This window comes from Podarcis vaucheri (assembly GCF_965113315.1).
Source record: "Podarcis vaucheri genome assembly, chromosome: 16".
Classification (NCBI taxonomy): domain Eukaryota; kingdom Metazoa; phylum Chordata; class Lepidosauria; order Squamata; family Lacertidae; genus Podarcis; species Podarcis vaucheri.
The window spans coordinates 7,903,936-7,922,844 of record NC_138754.1 but is presented as its reverse complement, the minus strand read 5'-3'; the positions used below and the strand labels follow the sequence as shown (position 1 = coordinate 7,922,844).

Genomic DNA, 18,909 nt, shown 5'->3' with positions numbered 1-18,909 from the left:
TAAAGGGACCCCTGACCATTAGGCCCAGTCATGAACGACTCTGGGGTTGCGGCGCTCATCTTGCTTTATTGGCCGAGGGAGCCGGCGTACAGCTTCCAGGTCATGTGGCCAGCATGACGAAGCCGCTTCTGGCGAACCAGAGCAGCGCATGGAAATGCCGTTTACCTTCCCGCCGGAGCGGTACCTATTTATCTACTTGCACTGTGACGTGCTTTTGAACTGCTAGGTTGGCAGGAGCAGGGACCGAGCAACGGGAGCTCACCCCGTCGCGGGGATTCAAACCGCCGACCTTCTGATCGGCAATTCCTAGGCTCTGTGGTTTAACCCCCAGCGCCACCCGCGTCCCAGCCCCACATTGAGTGCATTGCAAATAACTGAGGCTTAATTATGTTGCTTGGAGAGTACACCTACGGTACGTTAAAGTACGGATGGTGGAGAGAGGAGCTTTGGAGGGATGCAGGCAGAACGAGTCAGGGACGGCAAGCTGGAATATACCTCAACCGCCGGAGACTCTGTCAGCAGATCGGTGGATTTCCGGAGGTTGAAACTGCACAAGGAACTGTTTGAATAATCGTACTCGCTGCCCAGGGACACGGAACTCTGTTGCAAAGAAAAGTGAGGTGGGGTGGGGAATAATTATTGAATTTTGTAGCATAAACCGTAACAAGAAATAATGCACACCTCAAATGGAGACAGTGAATCGAGTAACCAAGCAAGGAGGAAGGGCGATAATAGGAACCCGGGTAGAGGCAACTCCCCATTTACACGGGGGTTAAGTCCTGAGGCAGCGCACACTTAAGCGAAATTGCGTTTACTGGGAACATCATTGAAGAGGCCTACAAACACCACAATCGCTCCCTCCAAACCTCTTTGCTCAAATTCCGACTCCCCGACTCCCCAGGCCTCAAAGGTTGGTGCAAGGGCTCGCGGGATTGCACTTGTAAAGGCTTATGGGATTGCTAAAGCATAGTTTTGCGCCATTTTTGCGCTCTTTCAGGACCGTTTTCGCCCCTTTTCATGCCACTTCCGGGTTTGTTTTTCATCTCCGCCAAGCTAAGCAGTTGGCTCCTTACCTCTCTCGCCCTGACCTAGCCACTGTGATCCAGCTGACGGTCACCTCCAGACTGGATTACTGTAACTCGCTCTATGTGGGGCTGCCCTTGAGTCTGACCCAGAAACTCCAGTAGATGCAGAATGCCATGGCGAGACTCCTCGCTGCGAGATCACATTCACCCAGTGCTATACCAGCTACACTGGCTCCTGGTAGAGTACAGGATCAGGTTTAAGGTGCTGGTTTTAACCTTTAAAGCTCTATACAGCCTAGGACCCTTGTACCTACGGGACCGTCTCTCTTACCGCCTCTCCTGGTATGTTCCACGGAGGACCTTATGGTCTTCAAACAAAAACATCTTGGAGGTCCTGGGAGGTTACGCTGGCCTCAACCAGAGCCAGGACTTTTTCGGCCGTGGCCCCGATCTGGTGGAACGCTCTGTCCCAAGAGACTAGGACCTTGCAGGACTTGACATCTTTCCGCAGGGCCTGCAAGACAGAGCTGTTCCACCAGGCCTTTGGCGAAGGCACAGCCTGACCCCCTCCTTTGGTTATCCTCACAGAACTCTAGCCCAATGGTTGCCATTAATCTGATTCTGAATTGATTTTAGAATGAATTGATTTTAGAATGTTGTATCATTTTACTGCTGTTAGCCGCTCTGAGCCCGGCTTCGGCCGGGGAGGGCGGGATATAAATAATAAAATTATTATTATTGTTGTTGTTGTTGTTGTTGTTGTTGTTGTTGTTGTTGTTGTTGTCGTGAGACTTAGCCCTTGAACACACATAAATGAGGAGATGCCTAAACAGGCCGGAAGCCTTTATTCCAAAACCTGCTTTGTTCCAGAAGAAGAAGAAGAAGAGTTTGGATTTGATATCCCACTTTATCACTACCCGAAGGAGTCTCAAAGCGGCTAACATTCTCCTTTCCCTTCCTCCCCCACAACAAACACTCTGTGAGGTGAGTGGGGCTGAGAGACTTCAGAGAAGTGTGACTGGCCCAAGGTCACCCAGCAGCTGCATGTGGAGGAGCGGAGAAGCGAACCCGGTTCACCAGATTACGAGACTACAGCTCTTAACCACTACACCACACTGGCCACTACACCAGAACCACCTCTGGCACGGTTACCGCACAGCCTGCTGCTCAGGCCTCCCTACCTCGGAGGCAGTGGAGCCCGGGCGCTCGCGAGGAAGCAACAAGCGGCTTTCCAGCGGGCTGCGGCGAGGTGGGAGCTCCCGCTGCTCGGATCCGCGGCGTGCGTGCGAATGCTCCGCGGTGGCGCCGTGTCTCAGCGACGGCCGCTTGATGGGCGATAGCAGCTGCTGGAGTTTGGCGGCCAGGCTTCTGCGCGGCGTGCCGCTCCCTATGCCACGGTTTTCCGACCCTGTGGCAGAGCCTTCCAACCGCCCCGGGCCCGGCTGAGTGTCCACGCTGCTCAGGGTCAACCTGTCGCTCTCGTCCGTCAAGAAGCTGCTGACGTCTGACAGGCTCCCGTCCTCGGAGCTCCCGGCCCGGCCTTGCAGCCAGTGGGGCAGGGCGGGGAGGGTGCTGCTGCTGCCGTGGTCTGTGGCGCCCAGGCCCTTGGTCGCTGCAAAGCGGGAGAGGACTGATATGGGTTACAGCAGTACGTTTCCGAGCACAATTCAAAGTGTTGGTGCTGACCTTTAAAGCCCTAAACGGCCTCAGTCCAGTATACCTGAAGGAGCATGTCCACCCTCATCATTCTGCCCGGACACTGAGGTCCAGCTCCGAGGGCCTTCTGGCAGTTCCCTCCCCACAAGAAGTGAGGTTACAGGGAACCAGACAAAGGGCTTTCTCGGTAGTGGCACCTGCCCTGTGGAACGCCCTCCCACTAGATGTCAAAGAGATAAACAATGATATGACTTTTAGAAGACATCTGAAAGCAGCCCTGTTCAGGGAAGTTTTTAATGTGTGACATTTTAATGTATTTTTAATCTTTGTTGGAAGCCGCCCAGAGTGGCTGGAGAAACCCAGCCAGATGGCGTGGGGTCAAATGCGGCCCTCCAAGCCATGCTATGCAGCCCTCACGGCACATCAAGCACTGTCCCTGCTTTGCATCCTCCTTGATGGTTTTTGCCTAGCTGGAACTTGTCCGTGGACTCTGCTTGTGCCTCTTGGCCTGCCTTAATGTCGGGTAAAGCAGGTGGGGTGTGCAAATGTGTGTAAGGAAGTGTTCTACTGTAAGAAATAAAATTCATGCTCCTTGCCCCTACCACTTTGGGCTCTGGCCCCGTCCACCACAGCACATGGCCCTTGGAATGTTCATTGCCCCTCCCACTTGGGGCTTTGGCCCCGCCCACTACTGGCACATGGCCACAGGAATCCTGCGAGAGAATGCGGCACATACAGCAGGGCAGAAAGGTATTGCTGAAGTGTTGGCCTAGTTTAGAGAAAAAGCGAGTAAGAGGAACACTAGAGCTCGGGGACATCCAGCGTTCAACTGTGGAACTCCCTGCCACAGGAGGCAGTGACGGCCACCAAGGTGGGTGGCTTTAAAAGGGGACTGGGCAAATTCACGGAGGGGAAGGCTATCAAGGCCAATAGCAACGACGGCTGTCTTCTGACTCCACATTCGGAGGCAGTGATACCAGCTGCAGGAAGCCACAAGAGAGAACGATGCCCTTGGGCTCAGGTCTGACTGATCCAAGGGCTCTTATTAGGTTCTCCCTCCTCCCCCCCGTTGGATATATTGATCCTGCTGCAACCATTTTCAAGATCCTTAATGCATTTTGCCCATCTCCCTTTTTAAAAAAGAAAGAAAGAAAAGAAATAGGAGCTGTTGCCCCTCTCCAAGGACCTCTCCGCCCGCCTCCAAAACTCACCACGAGCCACTCCAGCTTCTGGCTCCTGCTGAGGGAAACTGAGGCTGCCGCTCTTCACCAGCGACGTGGACGGAAGGTTCTCGGTCACGTTGCCCCCAGACCAAGTCGTCTGCCGCTGCAGATTGGAGCGGGAGCGGGAGCGGGAGCCTGGCATCTTGATGCCTCTGCCTTCTGCCAACGGAAGCAGGGAGAAAAATGTCGTCTCCAGCAGCCAGCTCGGACCAAACCTTTTAAGTCCTTTCAGTGGCGTAGCGTGGGTTGTCAGCACCCGGGGCAAGGCAAGTAATTTGCGCCCCCCTAACCTGTGGATTTGCGCCCCCTAACCCGTGGATTTGCGCCCCCTAACCCCCAAATGTTGCGCCCGGTGCGGCTGGCCCCGCCTGCACCCCCCACGCTATGCCACTGAGTCCTTTGCACCACGATTAACCTGCTAGCATATCCATCCCAATGACCTAGATGACACTTTTCTGGACCTGCTTACGTCACCCCACCGAGACCCCACCTCAAAGCAGCTTGCAGAAATCAAATTGCACTTTTAAAGGCATCTTTCAACCATCAACACTCTCCCTCCTCGACATTTTTCTCTCTCCCTGAACTGCCTCCTCCAGGGGCCGTTCTCCCAGGCAACACCTGAGGTACAAGGCCCCTTCCACCGGCTCGCCAAATTTGCCCCATCTTCCATGTGACAGCCCTTTAGCTATACGAAGATGGCTATCATGTGTGATGGCCTGGGAATCTGATTCAGAGGCTGAACCTGAAGAATCCCAGCCTGCAAAGGAGTCTCCGCCTCCGGGACCGGCTGAGCTGGGGCTGGGGCTTGAACCTGAAAGGCCCTCACCTGTGCCGGATCCTCAGGAGCAGACACCAGCTGAGTCCTCTCTGGCTCCGGAGATGATGGAGGACCCATTGCCTGCAGGTGCTCCACTCTCAGCCCCGTCAGGGGAAGGTGAGGTTGCCTCTGGGTCCGGTAACCCTCCAGCCTCTCCTGAGCTGCAGAGGCTCAGGGCAGAGAGGCGGAGGGAACTAAGTTCTCGCAGGAGGAGTGCTCACCTCCAGGCCAGGAGAGGCGAGTCACCTGAGGATCGGGGCCGCCCTATGCCTCAGAGGAGATAAAAGCCAGCCAGCCCAGTCCCAGGTTGCAGGAGCAAAATTGTTGGTAACCTGTTCCTGCCGGCACCCTGTCCTGCTCTTCTGCCAGAGTTCCTGACCTCACCCGACTCCTTGCCTTGGACCCCGCTTCAGCCATGACGGACAGCCCCCATACCACACCCTCGACCTCGGACTGGACTCGGACCACGCTGCACCAACCCCCCAGGACCAGCACATCATGTCTCCTCTCAACTCTCCTCTTTCTCAGGCTAAACCTACCCAGCTCCTTCAACCGTTCCTCATAAGGCAAGGTTTCCATACCTGACTGGCTGCTGACGCTCTGTGATTCTGCCTCGCGCTGCCGCTGCCGCAGGGGCTGGCGGAACTGGGCGGCCCCCAGGACGACGTTGCGCAGCTTGGCCCAGCGGAGGCGGCCTCCCTGGGTACCAGACGGCCATTTGCATTCCAAAATGGCCTATGGATGAGCAGGAGGAGGAGGTGAGAGGGCAACAAAGCAAGTGGCAGGCGGAAGGGACCTACATAGGCTCTCAGTACGTTTCTGAGCACAATTCAAAGTGTTGGTGTTGACCTTTAAAGCCCTAAATGGCCTCGGCCCAGTATACCTGAACGAGCATCTCCACCCCTATGGTTCTGCCCGGACGCTGAGGTCCAGCGCTGAGGGCCTTCTGGCGTTTCCCTCATTGCGAGAAGCTAACCTACACGGAACAAGGCAGAGGGCCTTCTCGGTTGTGGTGCCCGCCCTGTGGAACGCCCTCCCATCAGATGTCAAAGAGATAAAGAACTACCTGACATTTAGAAGACATCTGAAGGCAGCCCTGTTCAGGGAAGTTTTTAATGTGTGACATTTTAATGTATTTTTAATCTTTGTTGGAAGCCGGCCATAGTGGCTGGGGAAACTCACCCAGATGGGCGGGGTACAAATAATAAATTACTATTATTATTACTACTGGTAGATTTCAGGGTAATTTGCCGAATATCGGCAAGGGATTCTGATCCCCAGTTATAAATTTTTTGTCCCCTCCCTAAATTGGGTGAGAAATAATGCTTAGGGGCGGAACTAGGCATGAGCATCCTTCTGCAGTTCCCTGGCCTGAATATGTGATGTGGCTCTTTCTATCATCCTCAGAGTCCCCTGGGCAGAGTTCCCTACAGCCTCTTCCATTCCAGAACTACACAGGAGCACAGGATTGCAGGTACCAGTTCCAAGCCCTCTCAGCCTTGCGCTGAGACAACATCTCCCATAGCTCAGCCAGTTGGGCTTGCTTGGAGCTCTCCAGGGTCCTGATCTGTCTTTTCAACTCCTGACTCTGGGACAGAAAACCTCTCATAATCACCGCCACTTCTCTCTGCAGGTCCCCTGAGCCCCAGGAGGAACAGCAGACGCCGGACACACATCGCTTATACCCTGTGCCCTGTTGAAGCAGAATGCCCTCTGACAGAGCCGAGGGAGAGTGGAGAGGTCTGCAAGCGAGGTACCTTGTTGTAGTAGCCATAGGTGATGGTGTTGGGCACGATACCGGCCCGCTTCATCTCCAGCAGCACTCGGACAGAGAGGACAGGCTCGCCGTATTGACCACACAGCTGCATCAGGATTCGGTAGCACACCTGAGAAGCGGGAGGGCAAAGAGATGGCATGAATGGTTGTGGATTGCTTATCCCCTTCCCTGCCTTACCCCTTGCCAAGGGAGAATCCCACGCCACAGACCTACAGTTCAGTATATCTGAAGGAGTGTCTCCACCCCCATCGTTCTGCCCGGACGCTGAGGTCCAGCACCGAGGGCCTTCTGGTGGTTCCCTCACTTGAGAAGCCAAGTTACAGGGAACCAGGCAGAGGGCCTTCTCGGTAGTGGCACCCGCCCTATGGAACGCCCTCCCAACAGATGTCAAAGAGAACAACAACTACCAGACTTTTAGAAGACATCTGAAGGCAGCCCTGTATTTACGGGACCACCTCTCCTGGTATGCCCCACAGAGGACCTTAAGGTCCATGAATAACCATAGTTTAGAGTTCCCGGGCCCTAAGGAAGTCAGATTATCCTCCACTAGGGCCAGGGCCTTCTCAGTGATGGCTCCGACCTGGTGGAATGCTCAGTCCCATGAGACCAGGGCCCTGCAGGATTTAACTTCCTTCTGCAGCGCCTGTAAGAGAGAGCTATTCCGCCTGGCTTTCAACTTGAATTTAGCCTGATCTTTTATTCCCCTTCCTTCCCTCCCCCTCCCCTTTTTATGAAGATTACCCACTCTGGGATCCCACAGCTAATTCTCCCCTGGTCTCCTCGCTGGCCCAAATAGGACTAATTTAGCCAGCTAGCCCTGGTGATCATCTAATGTTTATGGGATGGATTTCCCCCCTCAATTCTGAATTTATTGTTATTCACGTTTTATACTGTATTTTATGCTGGTTTTTTGTTGCATCAATTAAGTGTTTTAAATTTGTTGTTAGCCACCCTGAGCCCGGTTTTCTGAACCAGGAAGGGTGGGGTGTAAATAAAAATTTATTATTATATATTATAAGAAGCAGATTCAGATGAACTCAAAGAACTGAACCAATTCTGTACAGTAAACATCGGGGAGACGGCATCAGGCTCCAGCAACTACCTCATCGGGAAGCACCACCTTCTTGGTCTCCATCTGTTTGAGCACCTCGTAGGCCGTCTGCAAGGCCCGCACCTTAGAGGTTGCAGCCCGCACGTAGGTGGGCAGCGTGATGAACCACAGGCCATAGCAGTGCCCAAGCAAGCACTTAGCCCACATATCTGGCATCGCAGAGTACTTCTGAGCCACTCGCTGCGCTACCTTCATTTCCTGGAAGGGGTGGGGAATGAATGAATGAATCTTTATTTGCGTCAGCCATCGGCCGTAGCAATAAAACAACAATACGATAGACAAAGAATAGAAATAAAAAGTCAATTCTATAAAACACATTTTAGGGTTTTGAATCAATAGTCAAATAGTGGATCTTATTCTCATTGCCTCAGCTAAAAAACCCTGCAACCTTTGGCACAGTGGCAGTGGCTGGCCGACCCGGAATGGACAATAAAAGAGAGGTGATAATCTCATTCCTCAAGTCTTTATAAAGAGCGCAAGCCAGGAGGGCATGCGCCACCGATTCGGTACTGCCATCTCCACAGGGACATAAGCGTTTTTTGTGTGGAATCTGTTGGAATCGTCCCTCGAGTGGGGAAGATTTGTGGGGTTTTGGGGAGAAGGTCACAATTGGACTTGAAAAATTAATTTCTCAACTGCACTGTAGCCCAAGGTCAACAGGGATTAGCCAGGGTTATTTCTACCCAGAGCAGACCTGCTGAAGTTAATCAACCAGGGTTAGGCCACATCCGAACCACACTACTAAAGCCCTGTGGTATTTTTTCAAACCATCATGGCTTCCCCCGCAGGACTCTTGGGAACTGTGGTTAAGGGTGCTGGGAGTTCGGAGACTACTATTCCCTTTACAGAGCTATAACTCCCAGAGTTCCCTGGGAAGAGGGATTGAATGTCAAAACAGCTCTGGGAATGAGGTCTCCTAACAGCTCTCAGCACCCTCAACAAATGACAGTTCCCAGAATCCTTTGTGGGGGAAGCCATGTCTATTTAAAACGATTTTTCACACACAGGGCTTTAAATGTGCAATGTGAAAGTGCCCTTAAAGGACTCCACCCCTATCGTTCAGCCAAGGCACTGAGGTCCAGCTCCGAGGGCCTTCTGGCAGTTTCCTCCCTGCGAGAAGTGAGGTTACAGGGAACCAGGCAGAGAGCCTTGTTGGTAGTGGCGCCCGCCCTGTGGAATGCCCTCCCATCATATGTCAAGGAAATAAACAACTATCTGACTTTTAGAAGACATCTGAAGACAGCCCTATATTGGGAAATTTTTTATGTCTCATGTTTTACAATTTTTTATGTGCTATAAGTGGCTGGGGACACCTGTAGCCACTGCTGCAAACCCTACCTGTTTGGTCCTGCGTGGAGCTGGGCTGCTGGGAGCGCTGGTCCGGGCTTGGCAGAGTGAGGGCATGAGCTGGTCCTGGGGCCGCTCAAAGAGCTTGGCCTGCAGCCTGGGGAAGCCATCGTACCTGGAGTGAAGAGAGAGAAGGAGGCTGTCGGCTGAGTTGTGGCCTTCCCCCTTAAAATAAAGCTTCTAGACCTCCTGCTTCTGAATAGTTCTAAACAGGCACATAGGAACGGCCATATACAGGGTCAGATCGCTGTCCCCCTAGCTCACACTGACCACACTGACGGTCAGCAGCTCTCCGGGGTTTCATGCAAATTTGCAAAGCAGATGCTCTACCACTGAGCGGCAGCCCCTTCCAGCAAGAGGAAAGTTAAGATTCTAGTCCTCACTGTTCTGAATAAATAGGAAAATGGGTCACTTGAGTTGGACGGTTGGTGCATCTAGCTCAATATTGCTGACACGGACTGGCAGTAGCGCTTTCCAGGATTTCAGGCAGGAAACTTTTCTGGACATTTTGGGATGGAATTCTTCTTGCAAGGCAGGGGCTGTTCTGCTGCTGATTTATAACCCTTCCCCAAAGAGGCTCTCCTCTCCATGTCAAGAGTTGATGTACCAACAGGCTTACTTGCGCAGCCCCACCCTGGTTTCTGCTGCTCACCTCAAGGTGGGACTGGGATGATTGCAGGCCCACTAATTAATTCCAAAGGGTCTTATCTGAGTAGGGTCAACATTCTGATGCAACCCAAAAAACCCCAAAAACGAAATCTCAAGCTATGCTCTCTTCTCAACGTTTGAACAAAATTATCTAAACCGTTTATGTTTCTCCCACACCCCAATTTATACACACAAAAACAAGGTGTGTTATGGTAAGTGACACAGAAGTCTTCTTCAAACGCTTGGAGGGCTGTCACGTCAAAGGTGGAGCGAGCTAGATTTCCGCTGCTTCCAGAAGGCAGCACCTGAACCAAGGCGTTCAAGTTGCAAGAAAACAAGTTCTGACTAAACGTTAGGAGGAACGTCCTGATAGTAAGAGCTGTTTGGCCAGGGACTCTTTAGATGTGATTTCTGCCATCACAGAGGGTTGGGCTGGATGACTCCTGAGGGGCCCCTTCCCAACTCTGCCGTGCTGTGATTCCAGCAGAACTCACTGGTAGCGCGGTGGCAGCTCAGTGCCATTGGGTCCGGTGGGCTCCTCCGGGGGCATGATGAAGACGGTGTGTTCGCTGCCGTGAGTGTCGTCTAGTTCGATCAGGGGAGATTCCTCCATCTTCTCCAGGTCCACCTGCACCTGAGCAGGAACAGTGATGGCAGGAGAGAGAGATCTTGTGAAGTGCATTAACGTGGAATCGTGGCCTCACATCAGGGGATCTAGGAAGCGGTCACTTTTTAAAGTCCTTTTTTAAATTTAATGACCATTTGAGGGAGCTCTTGTAGACTGCAAAAGCCTTACAGTGATACCTTGGTTCTCAAACTTAATCTGTTCCGGAAGTCCGTTCCAAAACCAAAGCGTTCCAAAACCAAGGCATGCTTTCCCAAAGAAAGTACAGTGGTACCTTGGGTTACGTACTTAATTCGTTCTGGAGGTCCGTTCTTAACCTGAAACTGTTCTTAACCTGAAACACCACTTTAGCTAATGGGGCCTCTCGCTGCCGCCGCCCAATTTCTGTTCTCATCTTGAAGCAAAGTTCTTAACCCAAGGTACTATTACTGGGTTAGCGGAGTCTGTAACCTGAAGCATCTGTAACTTGAAGCGTATGTAACCCGAGGTACCATTGTAAAGCAAAATGGATTAATCCATTCCAGACTTTTAAAAACCAGCAATTTAACACGAATTTTACTATCTAACGAGACCACTGATCAATAAAATAAAAGCAATAAACCATGTACTGCAGCCACACAATCAGTAGCTGAACTGGGTTCCAGACAGTCACAAAAACAAAACAAAAAGAGCTGCAAAAACAAAAATGCCAAATAAATAGCAAAAACAGACAGACCTCAGCGTAACACGTAACACTCCAAACGGAGCACGTTTGGCTTCTCAAAAAAGTTCGCTTCTCAAAAAACTTACTTCCGGGCTTGCAGTGTTTGGGTTCCAAGTTGTTTGAGTACCAAGGCATTTGAGAACCAAGGTTCCACTGTACTGGGACTGGATTAAGTTCTGCGGGGACAGCCACCCACCCTTGACTGAAGTATCCTCCCATTGCTTTAAGTAGCACACTCGACAGATGAAATTCACCAAATCTCATTTTGACTGATCTGTACAGCATCCATTTCCTGGGCCCCAGCTGACCCCACATTTAGCTCCCTTCCTGTCACACCTTCTCCACGCAGGAGTCGAAGAACTCTAGGGACGTGTGGCGGTCGTTGACGAAGGAGCACTCCTCAATGAACTGCGTGAAGAGCTGGGTGCGGAGGAGCTGCCCGTAGAACTTGTGATACGCCCGGTCACGGGACTTCAGGAAGCCTGGATTGAGGAGAGGGGGGAACGGGAGGCAGTGGTGGTGTAGTGGTTAGAGCACTGGACTCGGGCCAGGTAGACTCAGGTTCAAATCTGCACTCAAGATATTGCCGTTGTTGTTGCCGTTGTTACCTACTCATCTCATGAAATTTATGGACTGTATGATTGCAGAAAACAAGCAAAAAAACCTCAAAAAGGTTTTGCAAGAAAATAAAGCGACGAAACAGCTATTTTAAACATTGGAAAAAATAATTCAGATCAACGGCAAAGCTAAAAACCAGGCTAAACCACGCGTCATAAAACACATTTCATACAGTTTGTATAAACAGGTAAAGGGACCCCTGACCATTAGGTCCAGTTGTGACCGACTCTGGGGCTCATCTCGCTTTATTGGCCAAGGGAGCTGGCGTACAGCTTCCGGGTCATGTGGCCAGCATGTCTAAGCCGCTTCTGGCGAACCAGAGCTGCGCACGGAAACGCCGTTTACCTTCCCGCCGGAGCGGTACCTATTTATCTACTTGCACTTTGACGTGCTTTCAAACTGCTAGGTTGGCAGGAGCAGGGACTGAGCAACGGGAGCTCACCCCATCACGGGGATTCGAACCGCCAACCTTCTGATCAGCAAGTCCTAGGCTCTGTGGTTTTACCCACAGCGCCACCCGCTGTGTATACTGCTTTGTATACCGCTTATAAAAAAGCAAAAACCCTCAAACAATTGGCTGTTGTTATGTATGCATCATAAAATTTATCTACCGTATGATTGAAGAAAACAAGCAAAAAACCTCAAAGAGGTTTCGCAAAAATAAAGCAACCAAATTATCAGAAAAACAACCCTTTAAAGAATTCAAAAGGAAACATCAACGACAAAGCTGAAAATCCGACTAAAACATGTCTACATTTTATACGTCTCGATGGTCTATTTCATCTTGGGAGGCAGAATATACCGTATTTTTTTTCCTCCTAGAAAGTAAGGGGAAATGTCTGTATGTGTTATGGAGCGAATGCCTGCGGGTGGCGGGGGGATCTGCTGCAGTCGTGAGCAGAGGATCCATGGTTCCCCTTCCTTCCCTCCTCCGCGGTTACAAAGCATGGATCCTCAGGATTTTTGCATTGGGCTACTCCAAACTCACTATCAGATCACATGTCTGTGGCCACAGCATGAACCACAAAAATCATATATCTACTATTTCATTCAGAATATTTTTTTTCTTGTTTTCCTCCTCTAAAAACTACGTGCGTGTTATGGTCTGGTGCGTGTTATAGAGCGAAAAATACGGTAGTCCCTGCAACCAGAAGCTGCTGATATCCTCCATGAATATGCCCTCCCTCACTGGAACATAAGAAGATAGCTCAGTCGGAAGATCACGAGCCTCTTAATCTCAAGGTCGTGGGTTTGAACCCCACGTGGGGCGAAAGATTGCAGGGAGCTGGGCCAGACAATTCTACGGTTCTAAGAGCCTGGCTGGTGGATCAGGCCCGTGGCCCCTCTAGCCGAGCATCCTCTCCTCCAGGGGAAGCCCCCAAGCAGGACCCAGGCGTCGGGACAGCTCCCTCCCTTTTCTTGCCGTACCCTGGAGGTTGAAGAGGCTACTGGAGTCGCGGGTCTTCTCAGAGGGTGCCTGTGTGATGGGCAGGAGGTAGCAGCGGTAGCCCTTCAGCAGGCAGGCCATGAAGCGCAGGAAAGCCCCCTGGATGTCCAGTTCCAGCTGTTTCCGCCGGCCGTAGATGAGGTCGTAGTCGGTCAGCAGGAATTCCAGGGTGGCTTCCTCGACAGGCCGGTTATACACTGCAGAGGAGAGGGCGACAAGGATGTTAACAACATTCATAGAATCATAGAATCCTAGAGTTGGAAGAGACCACAAGGGCCATTGAGTCCAACCCCCTGCCAAGCAGGAAACACCATCAGAGCACTCCTGACATATGGTTGTCAAGCCTCTGCTTAAAGACCTCCAAAGTAGGAGACTCCACCACACTCCTTGGCAGCAAATTCCACTGTCGAACAGCTCTTACTGTCAGGAAGTTCTTCCTAATGTTTAGGTGGAATCTTCTTTCTTGTAGTTTGGATCCATTGCTCCGTGTCCGCTTCTCTGGAGCAGCAGAAAACAACCTTTCTCCCTCCTCTATGTGACATCCTTTTATATATTTGAACATGGCTATCATATCACCCCTTAACCTCCTCTTCTCCAGGCTAAACATGCCCAGCTCCCTTAGCCGTTCCTCATAAGGCATCGTTTCCAGGCCTTTGACCATTTTGGTTGCCCTCCTCTGGACACGCTCCAGATTGTCAGTGTCCTTCTTGAACTGTGGTGCCCAGAACTGGACACAGTACTCCAGGTGAGGTCTGACCAGAGCAGAATACAGTGGCACTATTACTTCCCTTGATCTAGATGCTATACTCCTATTGATGCAGCCCAGAATTGCATTGGCTTTTTTAGCTGCTGCGTCACACTGTTGGCTCATATCACGTTTGTGGTCAACCAAATGTTAAGGAGGTATTCAAGTTCTCTTACCCTAGTGCAGCGGTTCTCAACCTGTGGGTCCCCAGATGTGGTTGGACTACAACTCCCATCATCCCTGAGCTCTGGCCTTGCAAGTTGGGATGATGGGAGTTGTAGTCCAGCAACATCTGAGAAAGGCTGCCCTCGTGGTTTCTAAGCGGAGGTTGGGTGGCCAACCTATCAGGGATCCTGTCAGCAGGATTACCCCACAGAATCATAGAATTGTAGAGCTGGAAGGAGAACCACAAGGTTCATCTAGTCCAATATGGGAAGTTTTTTTTGTCCAACGTGGGGCTCGGACCCATCTTCGAATGGGTATCACTCCCAAATTTTATTATTCTGAAAAGGTTGCAATAAAATTTGTTTGTAAGCCAGGCATGTTCAAAGTCCGGCCTGAGGGCCTAATCCTGAGCGCCTGCTGATTGAATCCAGCCCTTGTGGCAGTTTATTTCCTGTTGTAAAATCCCCCAAAATGTTGGTCCTGGGGCCGCTTCTCTATCATCCACCCAGGCAAGCAAAGAGACAAGATCAGAGCTCAGGGGCACATCCACAGCCAGGACAAAACACTCAAAGAGGGTGTGAAGCAGGGATGATGATGATAATAATAATAATAAATTTTATTTATACCCCACCCTCCCCAGCCAAGACTGGGCTCTGGGCGGCTAACACCAGATATAAAAACAATTGATTAAAATAAAAACTGAAAAACAAGATTAAAATACAACATTAAGATGCAGCCTCATTTCAGTAGAAACTCAAATCAAAAACTTTTGGGGGATGAAAACGTCAAATCTTCACCAAGGCCAACTATCCAGACTGGTCCTACGTGGGCCAGAAAAAGCCAGGGAAGTCCCCAAATAGGAGTTCCATCACAGAAGGAGAAAGGAAAAAGGAAAGAGAGGGAGGGAGGGGATCAAGTTGATTCCAAGCCAAAGGCCAGGTGGAACAACTGATGAGGGGGTGTGGTCTGGGGAGAGGGGTGTGGCAGTGAGGAGTTCTGAGGGGTGTGGCCTCTGGAGAGAGGGGCGTGGCAGTGAGGAGTTCTGAGGGGTGTGGCCTGGGGAGAGGGGCGTGGCAGTGAGGAGTTCTGAGGGGTGTGGCCTGGAGAGAGGGGCGTGGCAGCGAGGAGTTCTGAGGGGTGTGGCCTGGAGAGAGGGGCGTGGCAGCGAGGAGTTCTGAGGGGTGTGGCCTGGAGAGAGGGGCGTGGCAGCGAGGAGTTCTGAGGGGTGCGCCCTGGAGAGACGGGCGTGGCAGTGAGGAGTTCTGAGGGGTGTGGTCTGGGGAGAGGGGCGTGGCAGTGAGGAGTTCTGAGGGGTGTGGCCTGGAGAGAGGGGCGTGGCAGTGAGGAGTTCTGAGGGGTGTGGCCTGAGGAAAGTACCAAGGGCCAGATAGAGAGGCCTAAACCACGGTTTGTTGGTTTATAAACCTTGGCTCACATTAACAACAGGGAACCGCAGACCTAGGGGAGGGCCTTCCGGGCCTGTCTATTTTTTTCTCGGGACTTCCCCTGGCCAGATTCCCACACAGACCCTGTTGCACCCCTTCCCTGAGTGCTTCTACCGGCGTGGAATATGCCCATGAACCATGCTTGTTTGGATGGAGGAAAGAGAGGGGCATTAGCCATGGTTTCGTGTCACAACATTTGCATCCCCTCTGATCCTAATTCCCTCCACTGCATGCACTGACTACTCACTTTCATCCAGCTGGTGGTACAGGGAGTTCAAGCAAGCCAAGAGGACCTTGCAAGGCTTCCGAGGCAGCGACCGTGTCGACAGCAGCTTCCTTTCCTCGCACCTGCGCATGGAGGAAAGCTGCCTTTACGGTTAGTGCCTCCTGCCGGCCCGCCCTGCAGCCACGGCGTTCCCCCCACCCCTCCCTGCCTGCTCCCCACCTGCAAAGAGGACCCCTTCCCAGAGTTGCTCTTTTGAAAACAGATTCCCCAGCTGCACTGATTCCCCATCAGGGAAATCTTGCACGAAGACAAACAGCAAGCGGGGAGCGAGATCCAGTGTGGCCAGACGTCTGGATGAGGAGCTGGGAGAGAGCAGGGTTCGAATCCCCTCTGGGCCATGGAACTTGCTGGGAATGACCTCAGGCCAGCCGCTCACTCTCGGCCTACCCTACGTCACAGAGGGGGGGAAATTAAGGGGGCCGTATTCCCTACCTTGAGCTCCTGGGAGGAACAGTGGGATACTAATGGAGAGACCCACAGATTTATCTATAGAGGAATGGCCGCTGAAGAACCTTGAATTAACAAAAAACAACTGTTTTAACCCATAAAGTATGATTTACACCCCAGCCAGATGGGCGGGGTATAAATAATAAATAATTATTACAAATAATAATAATAATAATAATTATTGTCAGAGCTGCTTCCAGATCCCAGCTCACAGAGGACCACGCTAGCCGGCAACACTGTACAAAAGTCTTTATTGAGTTACAGTTTCCATTTTCAAGCCGCAGCGCGCAGCTCTACGTCTTAGAAGCTAGACCGGCGAAGCTCCGTCTAAGTCTCCGCCTCCTGTACACCAACTTAATACTCTAGCCTTACTCCACCTCTTCCGTCTTTCCTTCCTTCTCTGGGTCCCTCTGCCCCCCGTGGTCTCTTCCTTCCTGGACTCTTCTGACGCTGACCCCCCGGACCCTTCTCCCTCCTTGCGGCGGGCTTTAGGACCTGGCTCCCTATCCGGGCTGCTTACTGTGCCGCCTTCCTGTGCATTTGAACTTGGCGCACGCGCCCAACCTTCCACCTTCCTCTTGACCGTTTCCTCGCTCCCCGATGGAGGTGTGGCCAATCCTGACTCATGCCCTCCCCCCTGCGGCGAGCCGCCGGATCCCGATATCTGGGACCCCTCCTCCCTACTGCGCTCTGGTGGGGAAGCTGGCCCCGATTTCCAACTGCTGCTCTCTGAGTCCCCTCTGGTCCCTTCTTCCTGGGGTGTCCCCCTAGGCCCCCCCCTTGCTCTGACCACTGGCGCTCCTTTCTGTGAATCTTCCGATTCACTGGAAAGACTCAGAGATCTCGGGCCGCTGTCATCGCTCATATTTCCTTCGGAATCCTCCCCTTCGCTCTCTGTTTCCTCCCTTTCTTGTGCCTCTGCTCCTGAACCCCTGACAATTATTATGATTTTTATTTATTTGTAGCATTTATATCCCACCTCATTTTCTTCTCCACAGAGCTCAAGATGGCCGCACGGTTCTCTTCATTTAATCCCACAACCATCTTGTGAGGCAGCTTAGGCTGAGAGGCAGGGACTTCTCCCAGGGAGTGAGCCTCGTGACCAAGTGGGGATTCAAACCCTGGTGTCAGGGAACTGCCATCAGGGGCGAGAGGAGAGGTAAGACGCTCCAATGATGCAGGGGAGGGAACTAGCAAGGAGAGAGAGAGAGCTTCCGCTGGGGAAGGGAATCCAGGGGACACCAGGGAGGAAGGAGAGGCGGAGAGTACTGCGGAGGGGAGGCGCCGAGACTCTTCCAGTGAGATCAGCGGAGAGAGCACAGGACCTCCGCTTGGCACGCCCACGCTGCGCAGAAGGCTTCCGCGCAGAGAATCTAGGAGGAGACTTGGCGTCAAAGAATTTCTATGTTGGAGGAAGTTTAGGAGACGCCCACTCACGGATTCTGCCAGTGACTAAGACAGTTGCGTTATAAGGGCTGTCAAACCAGGGAAAGGTTTAGCTATACGACCAGCTTGGAGCAGTTTGCAGTTTACGCACAAGCAACCCCAAGTCCCATTACACCTGGTCTCCTAGCACCTGGCCCGACACTCTAACCACTGCTCCACACGAAGTGGGGGGGGGCACCCTTTGCTAATTACTGTAATGCGAACGAGGGAGATCTTAAACCCTGAAAGTCATTTATATTGATGCAGATATGATTTGTGCCGATCTCTTAAAATTTAATAAAACGAACAAGTTTAAAAAGAGAGAGAAAGGGGCATAGCTGTCAAGCGTCCCTTAGTTGGCAGGACAGTCCCTTATTCCAGCGCCATGTCTCGCTGCTGTCCCTTATTGATTATGTCTCTTAAATAAGCTACTGAAGGTAATGGGGCCCTTTCTATGTCCAGCTGTGCTTTGTCAACAACAAATTGTTGCTGTTTTTTTGTGTTGAATATATGCTATATGGTAATTTATGGACCTAACAGGTATCTAAAGCCATTTGCACGCAACAAAATATGTATTTTATCAAAGTAATTGTTGATCCCTCATTTTGGCTGCTGATCCCTTATTTTCGAGGCTGCTGGTTCCTTATTTTCAAATCTGTAAGTTGACACCTATGGAAGGGGGCGGTGGGGAGTCCTTGCAAGGGGGATGGGGAGCAGGTCGCGCCCCCCCATCCGTTTGCGGCACTCACTGGAAGATGGTATTGGTGTCCAGATCGACGCAGATGACGTCGTGCGGCGGGTCGTAGAGGTCGAAGTAGCTGGAGTGGACCCCGACGATGAAGGGCACCGGGGCGCACAGCACGTCGGCCAGGGTGAGCGGGCAGAGGGGGATGTAAGGGCACTGCCAGTGCAGCGGGAATATCATCTGGGGGGAGCAAACACAGAAGTGAGGGCTGGGGGCCTTGGAAGAATCTGGCAGGGGAATAAAAATACGTTGCGAGGCCTAGATGGAGGAAACCGGGGACTCATATGCACTGCACATTTAAAGCAGTGCTATCCCACTTCAAGCTTCTCCCCCCCCAAAAAAAAAATTAAAAAATTCTGGGAACTGTAGTTTGCTACGGGTGATGAGAATTCCCACTCACAGAGCTACAACTCCCAGAGTTTCCTGGGAAGAAGTGTTGTTAAACCCAGGCATAGGCAAACTCGGCCCTCCAGATGTTTTGGGACTGCAACTCCCATCATCCCTAGCTAACAGGACCAGTGGTCAGGGATGATGGGAGTTGTAGTCCCAAAACATCTGGAGGGCCGAGTTTGCCTATGCCTGGTTAAACCACTCTGGGTATTGAAAATTTTTTATGTGCTGTAAGCCACCCTTCACCTTTTACTTTTAACATTT

The 18,909-nt window shown here is 51.7% G+C and overlaps 1 protein-coding gene and 1 long non-coding RNA gene across 4 annotated transcripts in view; one reads left to right on the top strand and one right to left on the bottom strand.

The window, feature by feature from the left end:
* Positions 1-18,909, bottom strand: part of DENND4B (DENN domain containing 4B) — a 56,644-nt gene that overhangs the window by 12,282 nt on the left and 25,453 nt on the right. For 2 of the 3 annotated variants that reach the window (XM_082202031.1, XM_082202032.1), the window contains exons 10-21: positions 18,260-18,435; positions 15,600-15,700; positions 12,979-13,194; positions 11,269-11,414; positions 10,099-10,238; positions 8,948-9,071; positions 7,601-7,807; positions 6,479-6,607; positions 5,303-5,456; positions 3,893-4,063; positions 2,207-2,637; positions 496-600 (exon numbers count right to left, since the gene is read on the bottom strand). In XM_082202031.1, coding sequence (XP_082058157.1) covers positions 496-600; positions 2,207-2,637; positions 3,893-4,063; positions 5,303-5,456; positions 6,479-6,607; positions 7,601-7,807; positions 8,948-9,071; positions 10,099-10,238; positions 11,269-11,414; positions 12,979-13,194; positions 15,600-15,700; positions 18,260-18,435 — 2,100 coding nt within the window. The remainder of the gene's footprint in view (positions 1-495; positions 601-2,206; positions 2,638-3,892; positions 4,064-5,302; positions 5,457-6,478; positions 6,608-7,600; positions 7,808-8,947; positions 9,072-10,098; positions 10,239-11,268; positions 11,415-12,978; positions 13,195-15,599; positions 15,701-18,259; positions 18,436-18,909) is intronic. The other variant, XM_082202033.1, reaches the window with a different exon arrangement.
* The window catches only part of LOC309520731, a 130,350-nt gene that overhangs the window by 99,312 nt on the left and 12,129 nt on the right, over positions 1-18,909 (top strand). The window lies entirely within an intron of this gene.